The following is a 21,921-nucleotide window of genomic DNA, read 5'->3' on the forward strand; positions in this document are numbered from 1 at the left end:
ATTTTTTGTAAATCATATTTTTAATTCCCTTGATTAAGAAATATAAGAGAGGTAAACCATATAGGTAGGAATAGAATAACACCAAAATGACACAATTATATGGTTCCCAAATACTCATGTTGAGGGAAATATCTAAGGAGAGAATTCACTATAATAGTAAATAGCAGCAGTCATATATGCCTTTATAGAGTTTTATACAAATCTCATATGCCGACAATCCCTCAACCCCCTGCTTTGTCCTTCAACTCTAGAGAACTGTTCTGCTCCAAACCCCTATGAAAAACAACGACACTTGCTTTCTTTATTCCAAGCATGAAACTTAAGCCTACTAACCCAAACAATCCTACTTTAACCATACTCAATGATGCATTTAATTCCTGAAAGAACAAGAAAGCGGATTACATCCACAATTCAAAGTGAATATTTATTTGTAAAACCTTCAGTTTTATATGTCCTACACAAAGTGAGAATGAACTTCCCTATAACATGTAGAAAAATAAAATAAACAAACAGTTTATGCAATATGCAATCATAATCACTCTTATGATTATCAAGTCACACAAATACTCAGGCTACTGAAATTTCACCAGTCTTGATAATAACATGAAGAAAAAAGATAAAGAAAAATATATGCAACATGAATATGTGGTCCTATGCTTATAATTCTAAATGGAGCCTCCAGCAATTCTGGGTGCCGGTATGCCTTGATAATTCATATCATAATAAGACAGCCTCATGAAGATGGTCATTGAGCTATAAAGTGCTGTGTTCTTCCAGAGAAAGGGCTGAACTATAAATAGTCTGTTACAATTACCTTCAAGGTCTTGATATCAGCAATATCAGCAACATGTGTCCCTCCACAAGGACATCCAGGATTGTTCCCCAATTTAACAATTCGTGGGGTGCTGCTCTGTTTGATGCCAATAAGCAATAGAAATTTTCACTTAATAATGTTTAACAGAAATGTATAAAGACAAAAACCGACGTGTATATAACGACACAGTTTAATAGAAGGCAATATTAACGAAATAATGACAAGATAAAAAGAAGCAAAGCAGTATGATAGCAACAGTGGCAGAAAGGGAAGGGAATGCAGTCTTCATGTTCTCTCAGTCGTACAAGGTACTCTATTGTCTACAACTTGCAGTTTCCTCGATTTACATTCATAAGTCATCATCACATCGCAGAGATGGATGACTACACTAAATTGTATCAGTTTCTATTATGTCATCACTCCGTAGTTATTTTACCAAACCTTTGTCAGAATTATAAAAATAGCAAGAGTTGTACTACTCTTAATCTTATTTACATCATGGAGTACTGTATTAGCATCTATTCGTTCTACCTTTCTCATTGTCATAACTGGACAGCTTCTTTTTCATAATGTTCAGACTTCAGAGTATTGCGACTGATTGCTACTCCAACCAAAATGTGAAAAATAAAGAAAAGGAAAAATAGAATAATCAAGTTGCAGGCCCACTTTTTTCCGATATTGAACCACAAAAGGAATTAATGGGGGGATCCTCTCATAAGAGTTCTTTTTTTTTCTGTCATATGTAGTTCAAAGTAACAAGCATCAAGTGCAATTTAATTATAAAAATAAACCGCGTCAGTGATCCATACACTCTATCTCACCTTAGATATGTAAGAAGGAAGGTCACCGCCGCACCAGTTTACAGCTTCATCATACGGTACAACCGAAGCTAACACCTGAGAAGATTACCACTACATGTGGTGAATAGGAAAACTTCCAGCAAAAGCAATATTGCAAAACCAGCAAAACAATAAATAATAGGCTACCTTTCCACCCCTAGAAATTAATGCAGCTGCTTCTATCTCCAACTCCTTTTGTTTGGTTTGCAATTCATCCAGTGGGACTACGCCTTTATATTCAACAAACGGCCTGAAGAATTGAAAGGATTCATGTCATTTACGCAAGGATCGAGAACAAATAAAGGGGCAGTGACCAGCAGATACGTGCCCTCTGCTGAACAGGTCAAGGTTATGAAAGAGGAGTCGAATATTTTTTTACGAGCAAACAAATATTAAGCTAGAGTTACCTGTTGAAATATGCTGAAACATTACTTGATCAACTGGAACGAGTGTTAGTCTTTACCAATGGTGATGGTAAAGAGGGCAGAGATGAAAAGGAAAGAGGAATATACATATCCATTTAGGATAAAGTAAAGCAAGAAATGATCTTTTTTTCTGACCTTCATGAATGGAATGTCAGGTAGAGTCCTTTAGTTTTGCATGGTCTGATGATATATTTAACAATTTCTTGCGATGCAATGGATTTCATGACGTAATATATTATAAACTTTTAGGTATATCGTCATTTACAAATTCAAAATGTCAGATTGTTTGTTCGGCAAGATGCCCTATATAAAATAGTATAGATAACCAAGACGAAAAACAAAATGAACATGAGAATATGGTGGTAACTCGAAGTCTACTAAAGAATTTGTAAGCAGATGTCACAATGGCAGTGCTATTAAATTGATAGCAAGTGTAATGAGCAACTATGAAGACACATCAGAAGCAAAGAGGGGGGAAATTTTTATTTATATAAAAGAAAACAAATGCTGCATGCTCTCTTTTTTGATAATCCATTCCCATATGGTTGATCATGTTAGATGTATCAAACACTAGTCAAATGAATGACCCAGGTGAATAGAGAGGATAAATGAAGTTATGACACACCTATGTGAGATTATAAAGTTAAGTTATCAGAGAAAAAAGAGAATCACGATAGTAACATACCCATCAGAGAAATGGTAACCTTTGCCAGGCTCTAGGTAACCTAAGCCTACATTCTGCATGCAAATATCCAACAAGTGTCCAGCTGAGTGGAGCCTGCAACACAACATCAGAAAGTCGTGGCGAACTTGTCATACTGAAAAAGAAAACAGGGAACTGGTAGAGAAATAAAGATGTAAAGAGTTATATTTCTCCTTATAATAAATTAATTGGATTGCAGGATGTACATAAATTTGATGCAGCTCAAGAATTGTGGCAAGGATCCTATTCAAATTATATATTTTGTTATATAAAAGTGTCTGAAGAATACCTTCAAATAGATATATAAAACAGGCAGCCCAAAAAGTATCAATTTTGAATATCCCAGATCCTCATAATGATTCACTCAGGAAGATCCAACATTAATATTATAGCAGGTTATTTATCAACCAATATTATATTGTTCTAGCTAGCATATCTTCGCTTTTTAATCACTATTCACAAAGTGAATGCAGCGTTATAGTAGAAAACCTACAAATTTGAAGGGAAAAGTGTAGAAGTTGGCTACACTACAGGTCCAAATGTTAGGCAACTAAGAAAGACTATGTCCAAGGAATAATTGTATGCCATAAGAGAATATTGAGATGGACAAGAGGCAATGGGTTAAAAGATTAGATACAAAATCTGCACATTCTTACAAAGTTGTAGCTGGTCCAATTTGAAGATAATATAAGCGAGAATCATTTGAGATGGTTTTAAAAGCCATAGAAGGTCAACATCTTTGCTGGAGAAGTAGATGGTAAATCAAAAGCCAAATATAAGAGGTAGCATGTGAAAGATGTAATAGTATTTAAGAGTAGATCTGACTCTTAATTGAACTGAATGGAGAAGGATCCATAAAAGTTTGAGATAAAGACATCATAGTTATTGTTGTTGTTGTTGTGTTGTTGTTGATGATGATAGGCAATAAAAACAACTTTTAAACAGTATTTAAATATTTGTCTAATTGGAGCTTCTTCTTTTCTTTTCTTTTCTTTTTTTAATCTCAGTAAAAACAAGAAAAAGGACAATTAAACAAATCTCTATTATATCCTTCATAATTGCCTTCATCCAAGTTTGCTCAAGCTTACCTCTGTTCCTAATTGATTTATTAGTTGTAATTCTATCACTTCTCCTAACTACTTATTGGCCTCAGAGATGTGCATGCCTGAAACAACACTAGTGATTCTCCCTCTCTTTATCACAAGACAGCAGCAAGTAGCAACCTTTAATAATTGCTTGTAGATACATCCACTTTTTATCCTACCCCTTATATTTCCACCCAACATCTTGACGTTCTCATATGTAATACCTCATCTTTTGGACTATTGATGATCATGATAAATTATATATAGACAGCTTATTTATTTCAGAATAGGTCTAGCTTCTCCTCAGATTTGATTTACCTGGAGTTGAGGTCACGTCTCGGTGCATCAACATGCAAGCTCACTTCTTCTCCTTCTTTGAAACTTGATTCTGATCCATCTTGAGAACTCTCGAAAAATCCATAATGATAAACCTATTAAATCAGAGAAGTGATTAAATAAGCGGTAGATTAGAAAAATGAATGTGGGATTCTATAATACTAAATGAATATGGTAGAATAATCACTACACATAGGGAACAAACAAGTACATAGAAGACTTATGAATCTTGCTCGAATGTATCATCGAAGTATTAGGAATGATGTTGGGGGTCTTTTACTAAAAGCACTAGAAAGCCAGATAAAACAGTTAAGTTCTCTGCTGGTAGAAGATGCATTTTTTGTCAGCGCAGCTAACTATTCCAGGTCCATGATTTTATTTTTCTCTCCTCTTGAATTTGTAACAGTGTTTTTGGCAAAATTGTATGCCAGCTTTTTTCCACGAAGGAAGACGCAAGTAATAATTTTTAGATTTTTCTGATTTAGAATGGCAAGACACTAGCCTTGGACTAAACATTGACACTTAGACGACCTTAATTTACCAGAATGATTATCTTCAATAAAAGTACAGGGCTTTCAAGTAATTTTGTTTGTATCAGTTAAGGCGTTCGAGTAATTTTGTTTGACTTCAAAGTACTTCCCAATAATCAGTTACAGTTTCCACAAATTACTAAAAGTTTTCAGAACATATTCTAATTTTATTTTCCATCTATGCCATTCTAACACGAACTTAAACTGCATGACTACTCAAGTAGGTTTTCCAGGTTTTCCAACCATCAACTGAAACTCTAAATTTATGACACATCCTTTCTTCCTAGGTTTCTTTGTCAAGAATTTGAAGCAATCATACACGCTAAACACTGTAGAAGATGAAGATGATATTTTAGTCGTGTTTTTTGGACTCTTCGTGCCCATTTATTCTTACAGGTTATTGATGGTGGTTCTGTCTTTTAAAAACAATGAATTTAACTTGTGCTCTCCATCATTGCGCAAGTTGAAATGCAACAAAAATCTGCTTCTTACAAGCTATTCTACACCCTCAAGGGCTAAAACCAAGCAATTAAACACTTGAAGAAAAGATTTTCTACGAGACAAACAACTTCTTCTCAGAATTCACTCTTGAGTAGCAAAACTATTAAAAGATTAGAGGTTTTTTTATCTCAATAAAACTATTAAAAGATTAAAGGTTTTTTTTTAATCTCAATGATCCAAACTAACCATATTTGCAATCTTACCCCGAAAATCTAGATATTTGCTAACCATGGAAGGGCGAAATTTCAGATAAAAACAAACAACTAATCAAAAAATATTCCCTAACACAATTTGTAAGGTATTTTAACTCGACGTCGTAAAATTGGGGGGTTGATTAGCAAATATCTAGATTTTAAGCGTACATTCGCAAATATGATTGGTTTGGGTATACATGTGTTAGATAATACCAGCCACCATATATGTGTCTAGCCCACCTCAGCCGCTTCCTAATATGCCTACTACTGATTGTGCATGTGGGCTACTTATTGTGCATATATATCATGTAAATCTGATCATCAAAGATATAGAATTCTCTTCAATACCAAATTAACATGGTATCAGAGGTATAGACCCAATCCATTAAATTTAGCCAGCGGTCTTACCTACTTCCGTTGCCGCCTCCGCCTGATCCACGGGACTGGGACTCGTTGACGGTGATGATCCTCCCAAACTCCCGTCGAAGCTCCTATGAATCCTCTCAAGCCGCCGAAACTCTCCCCCAGACTCCTCTCTAAGCTGCCGACCTAAAGCCCATGCTCCTCCCGTCGAGGTTCTGACCGTTCATCCCCTAAATGGCATCTTTCATCACCTGCTCATTGATGATCTTGGAGTCGATGGCCTCGCCGTAGGCGCTGAAGGCCTGCTCAAGGGAATGGTTGTCGGTGGCCCACGCAAGGCCCCCGACGAAGCAATGAAACTCAACATCTGCAGCGGCCACGTGAACTCTCTCACTCTTTCTCTCTCACAGAGTCTTCTTTGGTTCTGTTCTAGGGTTTCATCTCTCTTTTATGTCAAGCGCATCTTCTATTAAAAAAAACTTCAAAAAAAAACTCATGGACAAGAAAGAACGCTACACCGTTCCACCCATTGATGTGCAACTTACAAATATTAAAAATTACATTACATGGTCTCTTACTATGCAGTATAATCTTCGAGCTTTGGCACTATAGGGTTATATTGATGGATCACTTCCTTCGTTATCTACATCCTCCATATCAGAAGTCACTTCTAGTGATTCCACTACTAATGATTCTCAGATCACTTATTCTCAGTGGATCCATACTGATCAACAGATCATGGCATATATTATGCGTCTTGTAGCTATTCATATCCGGGTATCCCTTGGACGAGCATCTTTATCTCGAGCAGTGGCTAGCACTCAGTTATATGTTTGTTCAGACTGGTGCTGCTCGTAAGTATCAACTTCACCAAGCTCTTCAGAATGCACGTCAGGATGATCGGTCTATTCAAGATTTCTATTCCTTATTATCAGGCTATTGGGAGGAATTATAGATGATGGAGGAACCTATTCCTGAGACGCTTCTAAATTTTGCCATAACATTTCAAAAACAACGTGATCAACAGTTATATCATTTTGTCATGCGTCTTCGCTCTGAGTTCGAAAACTTACGTGGACACATTCTTCATCGCAATCCTCTCCCCAGTCTCCGTGAAGCCGTGACTGAGTTCATATCTGAAGAGACACGCCTTCAGATGCTCTCCCCTCCAGTTATTTCATCTCAGTCATTACCTTTATCACATACTATTCTAGCTACTCCTCAGCAGTTCTCTTCCGGGGTCCTTCTAATAGTATATCTGATTCCTCTTGATAACTCTACTGTCGTTATTGTAAGAAGTCGGGTCATCTTACTGATAAATATCGTAAGAGACCACCTTGTTTGACACCTGAGAAGACTCGATCTCCATTTGCTGCTTCGGTTGATGTTAGCCCTGCTCCTCAAGGGTCGCAGACTTCTAACACTCTCTCTTCTAAGCAGTTGTCAGAGATTATTGCATTAATAACCAAGAATCTTGGGTTTAATGGTGCTGCCTCTGTTTGTCGTAAAATGGATCTCAAAATTTGTATTAATCGAATTGTTTGTTACAAATCGAAATCGATTTTACACAGAAGCAGAGAGAATGAATCTAATCTCTCCTTCTTTAACATGAGTTTTTTTGGGTGATAAAATGTCTCACTGGATGCTCGCGTCGAGTTTGCTTTCATTTGACCATTTGAACGAGATCGCGAACGAACTTCAGCACGTGGTAGAAGTTTTGTAGAATGAGTTCGAAACCCGATCTAGGAATCAAATGTCGAATGCACAAGAAATGCTTGAGTTCGGTTTCTTGAATGCTTGAAGTCTTAATTGCCAAAAAATCCAAAAGTTCAACAGCCCAAAAAGTCCTTCTCCATAGCCCTTCATGGCTTTTTATAAAGAAGAGTCACCGTAACTAACTCCTTAGAATGTGGGAGGTGGACGTAACCACTTTCACAATTCTAGTAAGCGGTTTTTAACCGTTCAGACGAGCTAGGCAAGCTTACAGGCGAGCTAGACGAACAGACGAGGTTGACAGGCGACCCTCATTAAGCATTCAGGCGAGCTTAAATCCTGTTGGCGAGCTTGGATTGTAGGCGAAGTTAAGTGTTCAGACGAATTTGGCTACGCAAGTGAAGTTGACGAGCAAGGTATTCAGGCGAGCTTAGCTCTTTTTAGGCGAAGTTCAATGCTCATGTGAGCTCCGCTTCGCCTGTGAAGTCAAGCATTCAGGCGAACTTAACTTGACCTATTTGATTCAAGAGAGCTTTGTTCCTGCGAGCTTGGATGCTCAAGCGAAGTCATGCATGCGAACGTCTGAGTTTTGGGATAAAGGCAATTTTATTTGCCTATAGCCTCCAGTTCAGATTTTACTACATTGTCTGTTCATTCTGGTACTTCTACTCCTTAGATATTCGACTCAGGTGCATCTCATCATATGATCTTTAATAACTCTGTTCTTACAAATTGTTCACATGCTTCCTCTTCATTATGTATTTATACTGCTAATGACACACTCATTGTCATCTCTCAGTTAGGTGATATTACTCCAACTTCTGATAGTTCTGATCGTCTAACATTATCATATGCTCTTCATATTTCCAAATTATCTATGCAACTTTAATCCATTAGGAAAATTACAGATTTTGATTGCACTATCTTATTTAATGCTAAATCTTATGTTGTCCAGGATCACACTGGCCAGAAGATTAGGACAGGTCGTAGAGTTAATGGACTTTATCAGTTAGAGTCTCTACATCTTTTCACTCCATCCAACATTGATCATGGGCTATCTGTTTCTGATCTGTAGCACCGTTGCTTGGGTCATATCTCTGGTTCTCGCTTAAAACTTTTATCTGAAAACTTTTATCTGAATTTGGTGTATTAGGAAATTTAAAATTCTCTACTTTATCAAATTGTATTGGGTGTCGATTAGTTAAACAAATTGTCCTACCATTTTCATCCAGTAACAAAATTACTTTACAAAATTGCTTTAGCCCTATTTGATTTCATTCATTCTGATATCTGAGAACCTACCCCATTACCATCATTGTCTAGTATCGATATTATATCAGTTTTATTGATGATTATTCTTGCTACACCTGGGTATATCTCATGTGTGCTCGTTCTGATATTTTAAATATTTATAAAGACTTCACAAATATGATTCACACCTAGTTTTATAAATATACAAAGATATTTCGCTCTGATGGTGCCTGTGAATATATTTCTTCGGCAATGCAATCTATTTTAAAATCACATATCACTCTCTCTCAGCGGTCTTGTCCACACACTCATGAACAAAATAATGTTGCTGAGAGAAAACATCGTCACATTCTCGACACCACTAGAGCTCTTCTGATATCAGCATCTGTACCGAGATATCTTTGGGCAGAAGCATTTCTGATTATTGTTTATCTTATCAATATTACTTCATCTTCTGTATTAGCTGACACCTATTCATATTTTTAACTTTTCAAGTCTCAGTTTCGCTACTCTCTTCTTCGTACTTTTGGATGTGTCTGTCTTGTCCTGCTTCCTACTCATAAACGAGATAAACTATCTCCACGCACTGCACGATGTATCTTTCTTGGCTATAGCACCGTTCACAAGAGGCATCGTTGTTATGAACCTACCACTTGAAGGCTTCGTATTGCCCGTCATGTGACCTTTTTTGAGAATATTTTCTATTATAATACTTTAGATTCAGATCTCTCCTTTCTTCAACCATCTTCATTACCTTCCTCTACTATACATGTATCAATGGCACATGTACATTCGTCCGCTCAACCGACTCCCTCCTTCACTCCAATGGCATCAAACGATAGTGCTCTTGATTCATGCACACCTCCTTGACATCTGCCCATTACATCCTTTTTGTAGCAAGATACTCCTACTAATGTCCCCTCTACATCTGTGTCAACTTCTCCCGATGTGACTCCTCCCCCTCACCAAAATCCTCCATGAGGTCGTCATCCCCTGCTTGGTATGCTCAATGTGTCACTACCACATATTCTCCTGAGTTTGTCTCTTTTCTTGCTGCTATTTACTTTATACATGAACCTAACTCATATTCTTCTTAGGTAGTTAAGTATCCAGAATTGCAGTAAATAATGACGGAAGAGTTGGAGGTTTTTTGTCGGACTAATACTTGGGACCTTATTCCTCTGCCTTCTGGTGTTAAACCGGTAAGCTGCAAATAGATTTATAAGGTCAAGACTCAATCTGACAGTTCTATTGAGCAGTATAAAGCTTGTCTTATAGCTTGGGGTTTCTCACAAGAGTATGGTATTGACTCTGAAGAGACATTTACTCTTGTTGTAAAAATAACATCCATTCGCACTCTCATTACTGTTGCAACTGTAAAACATTGGCATTTGTATCAAATGGATGTTAAAAATGCTTTTCTTAATGGAGATTTGTCTGAGACAGTGTACATGCAGTCACCTCCCGGCTTTCCTGCTCCTCCAGGACATGTATGTCGCCTTCGTCGTGCTATATATGGTCTCAAACAGGCTCACATCGGGCTTGGTTTGAGCGTTTACGACAATCTCTTCTTTCTATTAGTTCAATAAAAACCTAGCTGACTATGCTCTATTTTATCGATCCTCAACCTCTGGTACAGTCATTCTATTATTTTATGTTGATGACATGATAATCGCTATGAGTGATTCCTCTACCATTACTTCCTTAAAGCAACATCTTCAGAATCAATTTGAGATGAAAGATCTTGGATCCCTTTGTTACTTCTTAGGTATTGAGGTTGCTTCCTTCTCTCGTGGTTATCTTCTCTCTCAGCAGAAGTACATTGCAGACATTCTTGAACGTGCTACTCTCAGTGATCCTTCCATTACTACCACTCATCTCTCACATCGATAGAAATAAACATGAAGCTTTGACATGATGATGGCAATCCCTTACCTCAGCCTACTCGATATCGGGAACTTGTCGGAGCATTGGTTTATCTTTCAATAACACGTCCGGATATCGCTTATGCAGTACATATCTTGAGCCAGATTGTTAGTAATCCAACTTCCATTCACTATGTAGCTCTCATTCGGGTTCTTCGATATATCCGTGGCGCTATAACCCAATCATTATTTTTGCCCTTGTCTCTTCGTGCATATTCTGATGATGGATGGGCTGATGATGCAGACACTCGACGTTTCACTACTGGCTTTTGTATTTTTCTAGGTTCACCTCTCATCTCTTGGCGTAGTAAGCATCAAGTTGTTGTCTCTCATTCTTATACAAAGTCCGAGTACAGGACGTTAACAGACACCACAGCTGAGCTCAAATGGCTCCGCACTCTTTTGCGAGATCTCGATATCTTTGTTACTTCAACTATCACTTTATACTGTGATAATCAGAGTGTCATCTCCATTTCTACAAATCTGATATTTCATGAGCGTACCAAACATATTGAGGTGGATTGTCATATGGTTCGACAGGAGCATGTTGCTGGGAACATTACATTCTCATATGTTCCCTCTAAAGAACAAGTGACGGATTTATTTACCAAGGCTCAAACTATTTCTACGTTTCACTATTTCTTATCCAAACTCTACGTGTTCGATCCACCGTGAGTTTGAAGGGGTTGTTAGATAATATCAGCCACCTTATACGTGCCTAGCCCGCCTCAGCCGCCTCCTAGTGTGCCTACTACTTATTGTGTATGTGGGCCACTTATTGTGTATATATATCATGTAAATCTGATCATCAATGATATAGAGTTCTCTTCAATACCCAATTAACAACAGGAATAAAGAACCCACGCTAGGCTTAACAATTCTAAAAACCCTAATTCGAAGGAGCGAGTTCTAACCAATCCATCCTTCAACCTGACGTCCTCGACGACGAACTTGAAACCGGAGCTAGGGTTCGAGATGGACCCGGTATCCGCCGGCTGGCCGCCGCCTTGAGGATGGAAGATCGTGGATTCCAAGATCAGAGCGCTTCGTCCGTCCTCAGACTTCAAGAAATAGAAAACCTAGGTCAAGAATGTCAAAAATTAGGGTTTTGATTGTATAGAGAGAGCGAGAGAGAGATACCTGATGGAGAGAGAGGAGGATGGAGGTGGACTGGAGGGCCCACATGTCATCGAAGTAGGCCAGCTTCGTGGGGCCCAGCTCCGTCGCCATTGCTGGTGATGAGCGAAGATAGCGAATTCAAATTCGCCGCGGTTGATGGCGGCAGCCTGAGGTTTTCACTATTTATGCGCGGTTAGGCAACAAACCAGAATCGGAGTCAACCGAGAGTATTGACCGTTGACTATGCTGCCAATTTTGGGCGAGCCTCTTAAAAACCGAACGAAAGTTTTGAAACGTTTCCTTCAAACCTCCTCTGATTCAACTCGTACCCGCTTACAACCCTCAAACCCATTAATTATAAACCCAAACACATTATCTATTTAACTCGGCCCCGTTTACGACCCTCAAACCCATTAATTACAAGCTCAAATCCATTTAGACCCTTTTCTTCTTCCTTTCCTCCCTTTGATTTTAAACAATTATGGGAAAGGGGGAGATTTCGCTCAATTGGGAAAATGTTGGTGAAGAAAAAAATTGAAAACATCCAAATTCAAATGAGTCGGGATTAGTTTGGTAATTGCTCACTTAGAGTTCGCACTAACCTGACCATAGGTCATCATTTTTAATCATGATCTTAACAGAAGGACCAATATCAACAACTAAAGTGTAATTAACGTACTAATATCCAAATATGAAGATTTGAGGGACTAATATCAAATTCACTATGATTTAAGGGACCAATATCGAAAAACCCCAACAAGAAAATGTGCCTACTACTTATTGTGTATGTGGGCCACTTATTGTGTATATATATCATGTAAATCTGATCATCAATGATATAGAGTTCTCTTCAATACCCAATTAACAACAGGAATAAAGAACCCACGCTAGGCTTAACAATTCTAAAAACCCTAATTCGAAGGAGCGAGTTCTAACCAATCCATCCTTCAACCTGACGTCCTCGACGACGAACTTGAAACCGGAGCTAGGGTTCGAGATGGACCCGGTATCCGCCGGCTGGCCGCCGCCTTGAGGATGGAAGATCGTGGATTCCAAGATCAGAGCGCTTCGTCCGTCCTCAGACTTCAAGAAATAGAAAACCTAGGTCAAGAATGTCAAAAATTAGGGTTTTGATTGTATAGAGAGAGCGAGAGAGAGATACCTGATGGAGAGAGAGGAGGATGGAGGTGGACTGGAGGGCCCACATGTCATCGAAGTAGGCCAGCTTCGTGGGGCCCAGCTCCGTCGCCATTGCTGGTGATGAGCGAAGATAGCGAATTCAAATTCGCCGCGGTTGATGGCGGCAGCCTGAGGTTTTCACTATTTATGCGCGGTTAGGCAACAAACCAGAATCGGAGTCAACCGAGAGTATTGACCGTTGACTATGCTGCCAATTTTGGGCGAGCCTCTTAAAAACCGAACGAAAGTTTTGAAACGTTTCCTTCAAACCTCCTCTGATTCAACTCGTACCCGCTTACAACCCTCAAACCCATTAATTATAAACCCAAACACATTATCTATTTAACTCGGCCCCGTTTACGACCCTCAAACCCATTAATTACAAGCTCAAATCCATTTAGACCCTTTTCTTCTTCCTTTCCTCCCTTTGATTTTAAACAATTATGGGAAAGGGGGAGATTTCGCTCAATTGGGAAAATGTTGGTGAAGAAAAAAATTGAAAACATCCAAATTCAAATGAGTCGGGATTAGTTTGGTAATTGCTCACTTAGAGTTCGCACTAACCTGACCATAGGTCATCATTTTTAATCATGATCTTAACAGAAGGACCAATATCAACAACTAAAGTGTAATTAACGTACTAATATCCAAATATGAAGATTTGAGGGACTAATATCAAATTCACTATGATTTAAGGGACCAATATCGAAAAACCCCAACAAGAAAAGCTTGGGGTTTAAATACAAAGGTTAGGGTGGCTTTGTCAAAAAAGCATCAAAGTTTTGGCCTAGGCATCCGGTCTAGGCGGGCTAAGCATAGGCTTTTTAAAACATTGCAAATACTAAAATATTAGTACATGCAACAACTCCAAAATTCTTTTTAACGTTTTAATTATTTCAAGGGTTTTTTTTCCTTCCATGAAACCACATTTTAATGGTCTTTTTTATGAAAATCATCTTTCATTTTCAATTTATATATATGTACCATCTTTAAAATGAATTGAATTTTTGTTCCAATCAACTAAGTTTATGGTTTTAAACATTAAAAAAATGAATCACTTGTTTTGAATGTGAAGTTTTAAAATTTTGAATTTTTATTCCAATCAATCAAGTTTATGGCTTTAAACATTAAAAAAAAAAGAATCACGTGTTTTGAATGTAAAGTTCTAAAATTCTTTACTTACCGATGGTTGACAAGAATAAAACCACACTTAATAGATGGTTTGCATACAAAATTAAAATGAAAGATATTTTATGAAAAATGATCATATTTTTAAGGAGGTTTATGGTTTAATATACTAATCATTTGAAATTTCTAAATCAAGAAATTAGAATTTCATTTCAATAACAGAATATTTGTAACAATATACAATTCACACTTACATATGATTAATTTATAAAGAGACGTATACTTTCCTTTTGATTTATACATGCTTTTATCCAGAGCACTATCAGCATGCACAATAAGCTTTCTCCAGAGTGAAGAGTATGATTCACAAATACTGTAGGTATATTTACGAAAAAAAAACACAAGTAGGTAATTTGTTAGGATGAAACACTATAATGCATTTCAATAAAAGAAGCTTGCTGCATAATGAAACACAAAACTTCAGAAAATTCAGGACCAAAAACATTATGCGAGGAAAATTCTGCATTAGTAGTAAAGAACTTAGTTGGGTCTTAGAAAGATCTCAACAACAATGAAAATTCAAAAAATTAAAGACATTACTAGCAGAAATTCTACATGGGGAGTTTAGACCCAGTAATTAAGACAAAAATATTCAACCAAACTAGTCCCAAAATGAGAAAAGCAAAATATGACAGCAAATTACTGCTGTCGGACTTCAACTTTCTTCTTGGTCCAGAGCCTATCCAGAGCACTATCAGCATCTCCCTGCAAGCCAAAAATAAAAAAAAATAACAAAAAAGATAAATACAACATAAAATTAAGGATTGCTTATATTTAAAAAAATATGCAAGTATAAGCAGGTATAGTTAGTTTTTGACTTACTACATGTCAAAAACAAATTATATAGTTCTAGTTCACATCTGAAAAAAAAAATTCATTACTAAATCGCCTGATCACAGAGATAGAAGTGGCAACATCTTGCTGAACAGTAAAAGTAAATTCTAAAACAAAGCTTCCGTTAAATATAATATAATGTTAAAAAATAAAATACACCCATTATCATTAGATAATTTTCCAGAGGTTACTCTACATACAAATGTAACACCCATTCAAACTATACATGGCAATGAAAGATTTCTTTTAGCGAAGTGCCATATGAAAAACATTTGACTCCTTTTTCATGTCATTTGAATGTAAAATACAAGAAATATGATTTCTCATATTTTTCAAACAAAGGGCTCATGCCTCTTGCATCGTAGTGTTTTTTTTTTTTTGTCTAGTTATCATGCTTGTTTTAAAACATGTATGAATTCTGTAAGCTGAGAGTGACATCTCTGTAACTTCTCTCGACTGAGATTATGTGGTGTGTAGGGATATGAGCTTAGGTGACATCTCTACTTTGTGTAACAAGTGACGACAAGGTTCCCTACTTGTTCACTCATGGATCTAGTTTTCTAAGCTCATATTCTCTCTGTGTTATGCAATCCTAGTTAAGTTGGTTTATATTACTATGTTGTAAATAGTGCTTCTCGTTTTATTTTATCTTGAAAAAAAATCTCTAAGATGTTTCAAGAAAGGATCACCTAATTAGACTTTTATTATATCAGACCCTAACACCTTCGTTTATTCTATATCAATTCTTCATATTTCTAAATTTGACTCTCAACACGTAACTACGTAAGTTGTTTTGAATAAGACACTTTAAATCTCTCTAAATAAGGCCCTTAAATCTTTATATTTCTAAATATAGATGACCTCTCCAAATTATTGTGCTATTTCGAATAAGACTACAAATATATTAAGTTAATTAAAATAAGACTACAAAATCTAGTAAATTGTTTTAACTAGAACCATCGTTTTTAATAAAAATGACTCGAAGGTTTAATTAAGACATGAAGATTTGAGGGTTTACTACAGAATTACCAAAGCTTTGGGATTCTAATATGGCAAACACCCTACCCTAAAAACTATGCTTCAATGTCAGACAGTGACTAAATAGTATGCTAATTGTCTCATTTTTATCTCCACTTCATTCAACAAAATTGTTATGACAAATCTCCAATAATAAACAAATATTATTCACACAAAAAACACAGAAAAATATCAAGAACACAAATAACACACGGATATATGTGGTTCGGCTTGCTTCAGCCCGCAAAGCCCTCTCAATACTTCCTGCTACCATCGGATGGATTAATTGCATGGAGTCTTAATAAAGATCTATTCGTTTTTCCCTTAATGCTATGACCTTAGGTTATATGGTTTCTCATCAGAAAGCTTCTTCATATCAAGTATAAGAGTTATTGCTAGCCACAAATTCTACAAGATAAAAATCTTAGTCTTGATCGAATAAATGAACTTTGACCTTATCTTAATATTAGGCATAGTCAATAGAAACTCTAATTGGATTGCGTATCCTATTCAAATATTAGGATTTGTATCATTAGTATATAAAAATTGTTTCTCTTTATTTCCGTTAATTATATGATAATTGACAACCTCAACGCAGTTTGTAAATCGGAAATACTAGCAACATCACACTCAGGTTGTATGAGTTAAAAGCCTAAAGAACTATACGTATTTGTTGGATGATTATTATACCAAGCATAGACCGTATTTTGTTCGTGCATGTTAATAAACTATATGATCTTCTCTTTCTACTCCTCCATCATTATGCTCTCAGTCAAAATATTTACCCATCCTAGTTGTGATCCAACTAGACATAGATAAGTGTTTTAACTTTTCGAATTATTTTTTAGGAACTTGATATTTTTTGTTACTTTATAACATCACATTGCAAATCTACATAAAATCGACATTTCTGAAAGAATAATCGATAGATAATAAAAGCAACTTGCCTATGAATTGACCATCTGTGGTTCTTTTCTTTGAATGTTAGTTTGAGACATGTTCATATAGATTTTTTGCAAATATTTTACCAATCTCAGCCTAAACTTATTTTTGTCCACAAAACACTAGAATGCAAAAGGAAAGAGCCTTCTGCTGAAAGGGAAAAAAGAAAATGTCCTATTTTATAGTTCTACATTCAATTGACATGACAAAGAGTCATTATTTCATGATGGTTCACCAAACAGAAATTGCTCTCATGATCATTAATTTGATTGATATATTACAGTCATTACAATGAATGTAAAGATCATTGTAGATTCAAATTCTGTTACAGTATGCATAAAACTATTCGCTCTATTGAATACAAGAATGAAGAAAATCTAAAGATTTAATTCAATGACTACCCTTTTAGGAGAACATTTAGGTGGTAGTTCTTGTGTTGAATCAAATGATTTTGATCAACAAATACCTTCTTGCTTTTACAATCTATTCGTTTCAGAGGCACAAGGCTCGGCATGTCACTTGTGTGAAGATGCTAAGCACTTGAAACTACAGGTTCATCGTACATCTTGCACCCTTCTTCACAATTCTTCGCTTCATCGTACAGGATCATCACATCGTGTAACCAAACCTGCAAAGCATCGTCGCGTTGCCACAGACCAACGAGTCTCAGAAACCTGTAAGGTGTCCCTGTCGGCGCGTGGGGGAGCTCAATGTTATGAGTTTTTTTCCTAGGAAATTCTGTTGTAGTATTTCTTGAGAGGTCATATCTTGATGTATGACTTTGAAGTAATGATGACAGAGATGCTCTCTTTGAGTTGTGTGAGCTGTAACTGTCCGTTGTTGTTCGGAACATTGGCTATTACCATACCCTCTTCAGTTTCGAGGTCGATAGATAATAAGTGCAAATCTGTGGATGGATTAGCATAGGAGATTGTCCAGTGTATCTTCCCGTCGATATAAATAGGACCTTGGCCTGTGTTGAAAATATCTCTGACATCTCTCCATGACTCTTCGGCACCTAGAGTGCGTATTGAAGAAAACCAACATCTCAATGATGCGGGATATTTTTAGTTTCTCTGTTCGGCTAGGATTCAGCCCCTCAACAAAAGCTATCCATACGCACTCTCCGCGCCGAAGAGTCATGGAGGGATGTCGAAGATATTTATTTCAATACACGCTAGGGTCCTATTTATATCGACGAGATGATACACTGGACAACCTCCTATATGCTAATTCATCAACAGATTTGCACCTATTATCTATCGACCTCGAAACTGAAGAGGGTAAGGTAATAGACAATGTTCCGAACAACAACGAACAATTGTAGCTCACACAGCTCAAAGAGAGTATCTCTGTCATCATTACTTCAGAGTCAGACATCAAGATATGGACTCACAAGGAATACCACAACAGAATTTCCTAGGAAAGAACTCATATCATTGAGCTCCCCCGTGCACCGACAGGGACACCTTACAGATTTTCGAGACTCGTTAGCCTGTGGCAACGTAACGATGCTTTGCAAGTTTGGTTACACGATGTGATGATCCTGTACGATGAAGCGAAGAATTCTGAATAATTGTGCAAGATGTACGAGAAACCTGAAGTTTCAAGTGTCCGGCGTCTTCACACAAGTTATAGTCCGAGCATTGTGCCTCTGAAACGAATAGGTTGTGAAAGCAAGCATGTATTTGCTGATCAAAATCATTTGATTCAACACAAGGAACTACCACCTAAATGTTCTCCTAAAAGTGTAGTCATTGAATTAACTCTTTAGATTTTCTTCATTCTTGTATTCAATAGAGTGAATAGTTTTATGCATATTGCAATACAATCTAAATCTACAATGATCTTTACATTCTTTGTAACTTGAGCGACTGTAATATATCAATCAAATTAATGATCACGAGAGCAGTTTCTATTTGGTGAACCATCATGAAATAATGGCTCTTTGTCATGTCAATTAAATGTAAAACTATAAAATAGGACCTTTTCTTTTTTTTCTTTTTTTTCCCCTTTCAACAAAAAGCTCTTTTCGTTTGCATTATAGTGTTCTGGACAAAAATAAGTCTAGATTGCGATTGATAAAATATTTACCAAAATCTATAAGGACATGTATATTCTCAAACGAACGTCCAAAGAAAAGAACCACAGATGGTCAATTCATAGGCAAGTTTAGCCTTTATTATTCAGTCGATTGTTCTTTCTAAAAAGTCGTATATAACAGATGCATGTAAAAGATTAGCGCAAGTCTATTGCTGATATCAGTCTGATATCAATCACGTCGATTGACCCCAATTATCTTAGTCGAAGGAACCATGGGTAGGCAAAAGGAGAGATGTAGTTAGTTGACTCGGAAAACCTATCTTATCAAGCCAGGCAAATTTTTCTTGGGTTAATTGCGAATAGACCCCTTATAGTTCTATTTGCTTGGTGAACTTTTTCAAGTCTTTTAAAATTCAAAAAAATGCAACTGATAATCTATCCTCACTAAGAGAACTATAGGGGTCTCCCCGCCTCGTCAAACATTTTTAACGATGTTAAGAGTAAAAAATAGAGCCATTCAGAGGGTCTGTTCATAATAATGGAGTCATTCAGGGGGACTGTTTGTAATAATAGAGCCATAGGGGGTCTATTCACAATTGGCTGATACTAAATGGGGCATGTTCGCACTTAACCCATTTTTCTTTTAAAGAAAAGAAAGGAGGGAGTGAAGTTTAAAAAAATTTCAACTAAACAACAGTCTCAAAAAGGTCAAAGACAACGAATTGATAGGTTTACAATGGCAGAGAACTCCAAAAACCTTATGAAAACATTAAAAAACACATGACATATCAATAAATTCTTATTGAGGAATGGAATTTACGACATCTTCAAACGACCTTAGCAATTTGTGAGGCCTTTAGTAAAGAAGATGGTCAAGTGACAGAATCTTGCACAGGTTTTGAGCTCAAAGGAGGTTTCACAATTCCAACTCTAAGCCTTCGATATGTGCTAATCTTTTTGTTAGTAATCAAATTGGGATATTCCATACTAAATTGACTAGAATAGAAACCTAAAGAACAATGTGCCTCTTGAAAGTGCTAATAGAACGAAAAACAATGCAGACAGCTTTTTCCAATGTAAAATCAAGGCTATAAAAGAATATTATGTATTTTCTCTCAAGATCCTCAAAAGACTAAAACTTGGGAAAACGAATAAGGTCAGACTGAAAACATGCAAATTGCGCCATATCTTAAGAACTTGAATCAAATTACTTTACCAAAAGATATAACAAAACTTAAAAAATAAGTTCTACTGCTCGGTAGAATCACAAGTATAAATGGATAATATACAACAAACACACAGAAACATGCTAATAAAAATAAAGTTTCTACAAGGGGAGTACAAGATCATTTACTAGGCGTATAACGAGTTAAAGTAGCTAAATAAGGAGGCCAGTCACTTGATTACATGAGTTAAACTGGTGGTAGGATATGCTCTACGCTTACTCAAGCTTAGGAAGGGCAATTTACAGTTCAATCATCACATTTCATGCACAATCTAAATACCTCCGAAAATTCTCTGCCAAAACATACATCTTGTTTTTATAAGGACTGAGCCGTAACTTGACTGGTGCATACAATCAATAAATGTCTTTCTACAAGTAAGCTATAACTACAACATTTTAGACATGATTTAAGGTCTCGAGAAATTTCTATAATGTATGACTAACAATCTCAACCTCAAAAAAATCTCCTTAATTTGATGGCATGGTATCTAAAAGTGAAGACGTTGCGGGTTTATTTCATTAATTACCACTAGAATAAAAAGGCCAATGAAATAATTCAGCATTCTAAATAATACATACAATTATTATCAACAATCTCACCAGCGCAGACTTTTGTTAAGATTAGACTACGGTCAAGAGTATAGCGGCAACAAAAACACAAATTTAAATGACATTTCTAATAAAATTGGCCAAAAAATACTCTAAAATCAATCAAAAACAAATACCTGAGCTCTAATGAAACCAGAGAGCGCAAAAGTGGAGAACTGGCCAGTGTAAATCCCGTTCTCATCTACGTGCCCAATGTTAATCTGGACCGCGGCGTGATCCTTAGCAGTAATCAGCCGATTCGTCGCCGAACTGAGTAAAATCGAAAAAAAAACAATCAACAAATGAAACCCTAAATCAAAAGAAATCGATCAAAGAATGTTATATCCGTGCCATTTTCTTGGGACGTAGAGATCGACGACGGTTCCCTCTTCGTTCTGCATCTTCGCTCCTGGATTCAGAAGGAAATCGAATTGTTAGGGAAGAGAGATTGAAATTTTAGGTCGAAAATAGAAGGGAAAAAGGGAAATTTGGAGCCTCACGAGAGAGGGATTTGAGACTCGACGGCGGTTTAGGAGTCTTCGTTCTGCTTCTAGGGTTTTAAATGATGATATGATTAAAGCCCTAGTTGGCATTACTGGCTGAACGGGTTCAAGACCGGCCCTCTTAGAGCAGGCTTTGGGCTCTTTCCGTTTTGTTTTTTCTTAGCAAAACCGAATACTAACGTAGTGAGAAAAGCTCCTTTTTTAAAGTACTTGTGAGTCACATTTTTTTAATTTCGCATATGGGCCTGTTTGTTTGGCTAAAATAAAAAAAAAAGGAAATCAAAGAATATGAAACCTATTTCTTAAAAAATTATTTTATGATTGTTTGGTTGGCTAAAAAAAGAAGAAAATCATATAATAGGAGATGAGATGAGATGAGTTGTCACCATATTATTGGATGATGTGGGTGATTTTTTAAGAAAACTTGTTTTGAGGTTGTTTAGTTGGTTAAAAAAATAAGGAAATGAATTATAAGAAACATATTTCCTATAATAGGTTATTCTCTTGTGTTTGGTTTATTCTTAAAAATAAGAGATGAGATGAGATGAGTTGTCATTATATTATTGGATGATGTGACCCACACTCAAGAAAATCAATTTCCTTG

The 21,921-nt window shown here is 36.6% G+C and overlaps 2 protein-coding genes across 3 annotated transcripts in view; both read right to left on the reverse strand.

The window, feature by feature from the left end:
- Positions 1 to 13,218, reverse strand: part of LOC109831806 (alanine--tRNA ligase) — a 15,778-nt gene extending 2,560 nt beyond the window's left edge. Inside the window, exons 1-7 of one of the 2 annotated variants that reach the window (XM_020399246.1) lie at positions 12,961 to 13,218; positions 12,735 to 12,881; positions 4,185 to 4,297; positions 2,764 to 2,856; positions 1,801 to 1,903; positions 1,636 to 1,710; positions 815 to 910 (exon numbers count right to left, since the gene is read on the reverse strand). In XM_020399246.1, the coding sequence (XP_020254835.1) occupies positions 815 to 910; positions 1,636 to 1,710; positions 1,801 to 1,903; positions 2,764 to 2,856; positions 4,185 to 4,297; positions 12,735 to 12,881; positions 12,961 to 13,050 (717 nt within the window). In that variant the 5' untranslated portion in view covers positions 13,051 to 13,218. Of the gene's footprint in view, positions 1 to 814; positions 911 to 1,635; positions 1,711 to 1,800; positions 1,904 to 2,763; positions 2,857 to 4,184; positions 4,298 to 11,593; positions 11,741 to 11,819; positions 12,075 to 12,734; positions 12,882 to 12,960 lie in introns of those variants that run through there. The other variant, XM_020399245.1, reaches the window with a different exon arrangement.
- Positions 14,610 to 21,427, reverse strand: LOC109831807 (40S ribosomal protein S21-like). The gene is made up of 4 exons (XM_020399247.1): positions 21,315 to 21,427; positions 21,166 to 21,223; positions 20,952 to 21,084; positions 14,610 to 14,870 (listed from the first exon to the last, which is right to left on the reverse strand). Exons 2-4 carry the CDS (start codon positions 21,213 to 21,215, stop codon positions 14,805 to 14,807), a joined length of 249 nt encoding a protein of 82 aa, XP_020254836.1. The 5' UTR covers positions 21,216 to 21,223; positions 21,315 to 21,427; the 3' UTR covers positions 14,610 to 14,804.

The sequence above is a fragment of the Asparagus officinalis genome, chromosome 2 (genome assembly GCF_001876935.1).
Source record: "Asparagus officinalis chromosome 2, Aspof.V1, whole genome shotgun sequence".
NCBI lineage: Eukaryota > Viridiplantae > Streptophyta > Magnoliopsida > Asparagales > Asparagaceae > Asparagus > Asparagus officinalis.

Coding starts and splice junctions, on each gene's coding strand:
- LOC109831807 (XM_020399247.1), bottom strand. CDS start 21,215: ATGCAGAACGAAGAGGGAACCGTCGTCGATCTCTACGTCCCAAGAAAA. Junction 21,085..21,165: donor CTCTACGTCCCAAGAAAATG/GCACGGATATAA, acceptor GATTTTACTCAG/TTCGGCGACGAATCGGCTGA. Junction 14,871..20,951: donor CTGGTTTCATTAGAGCTCAG/GTATTTGTTTTT, acceptor TTTGGCTTGCAG/GGAGATGCTGATAGTGCTCT.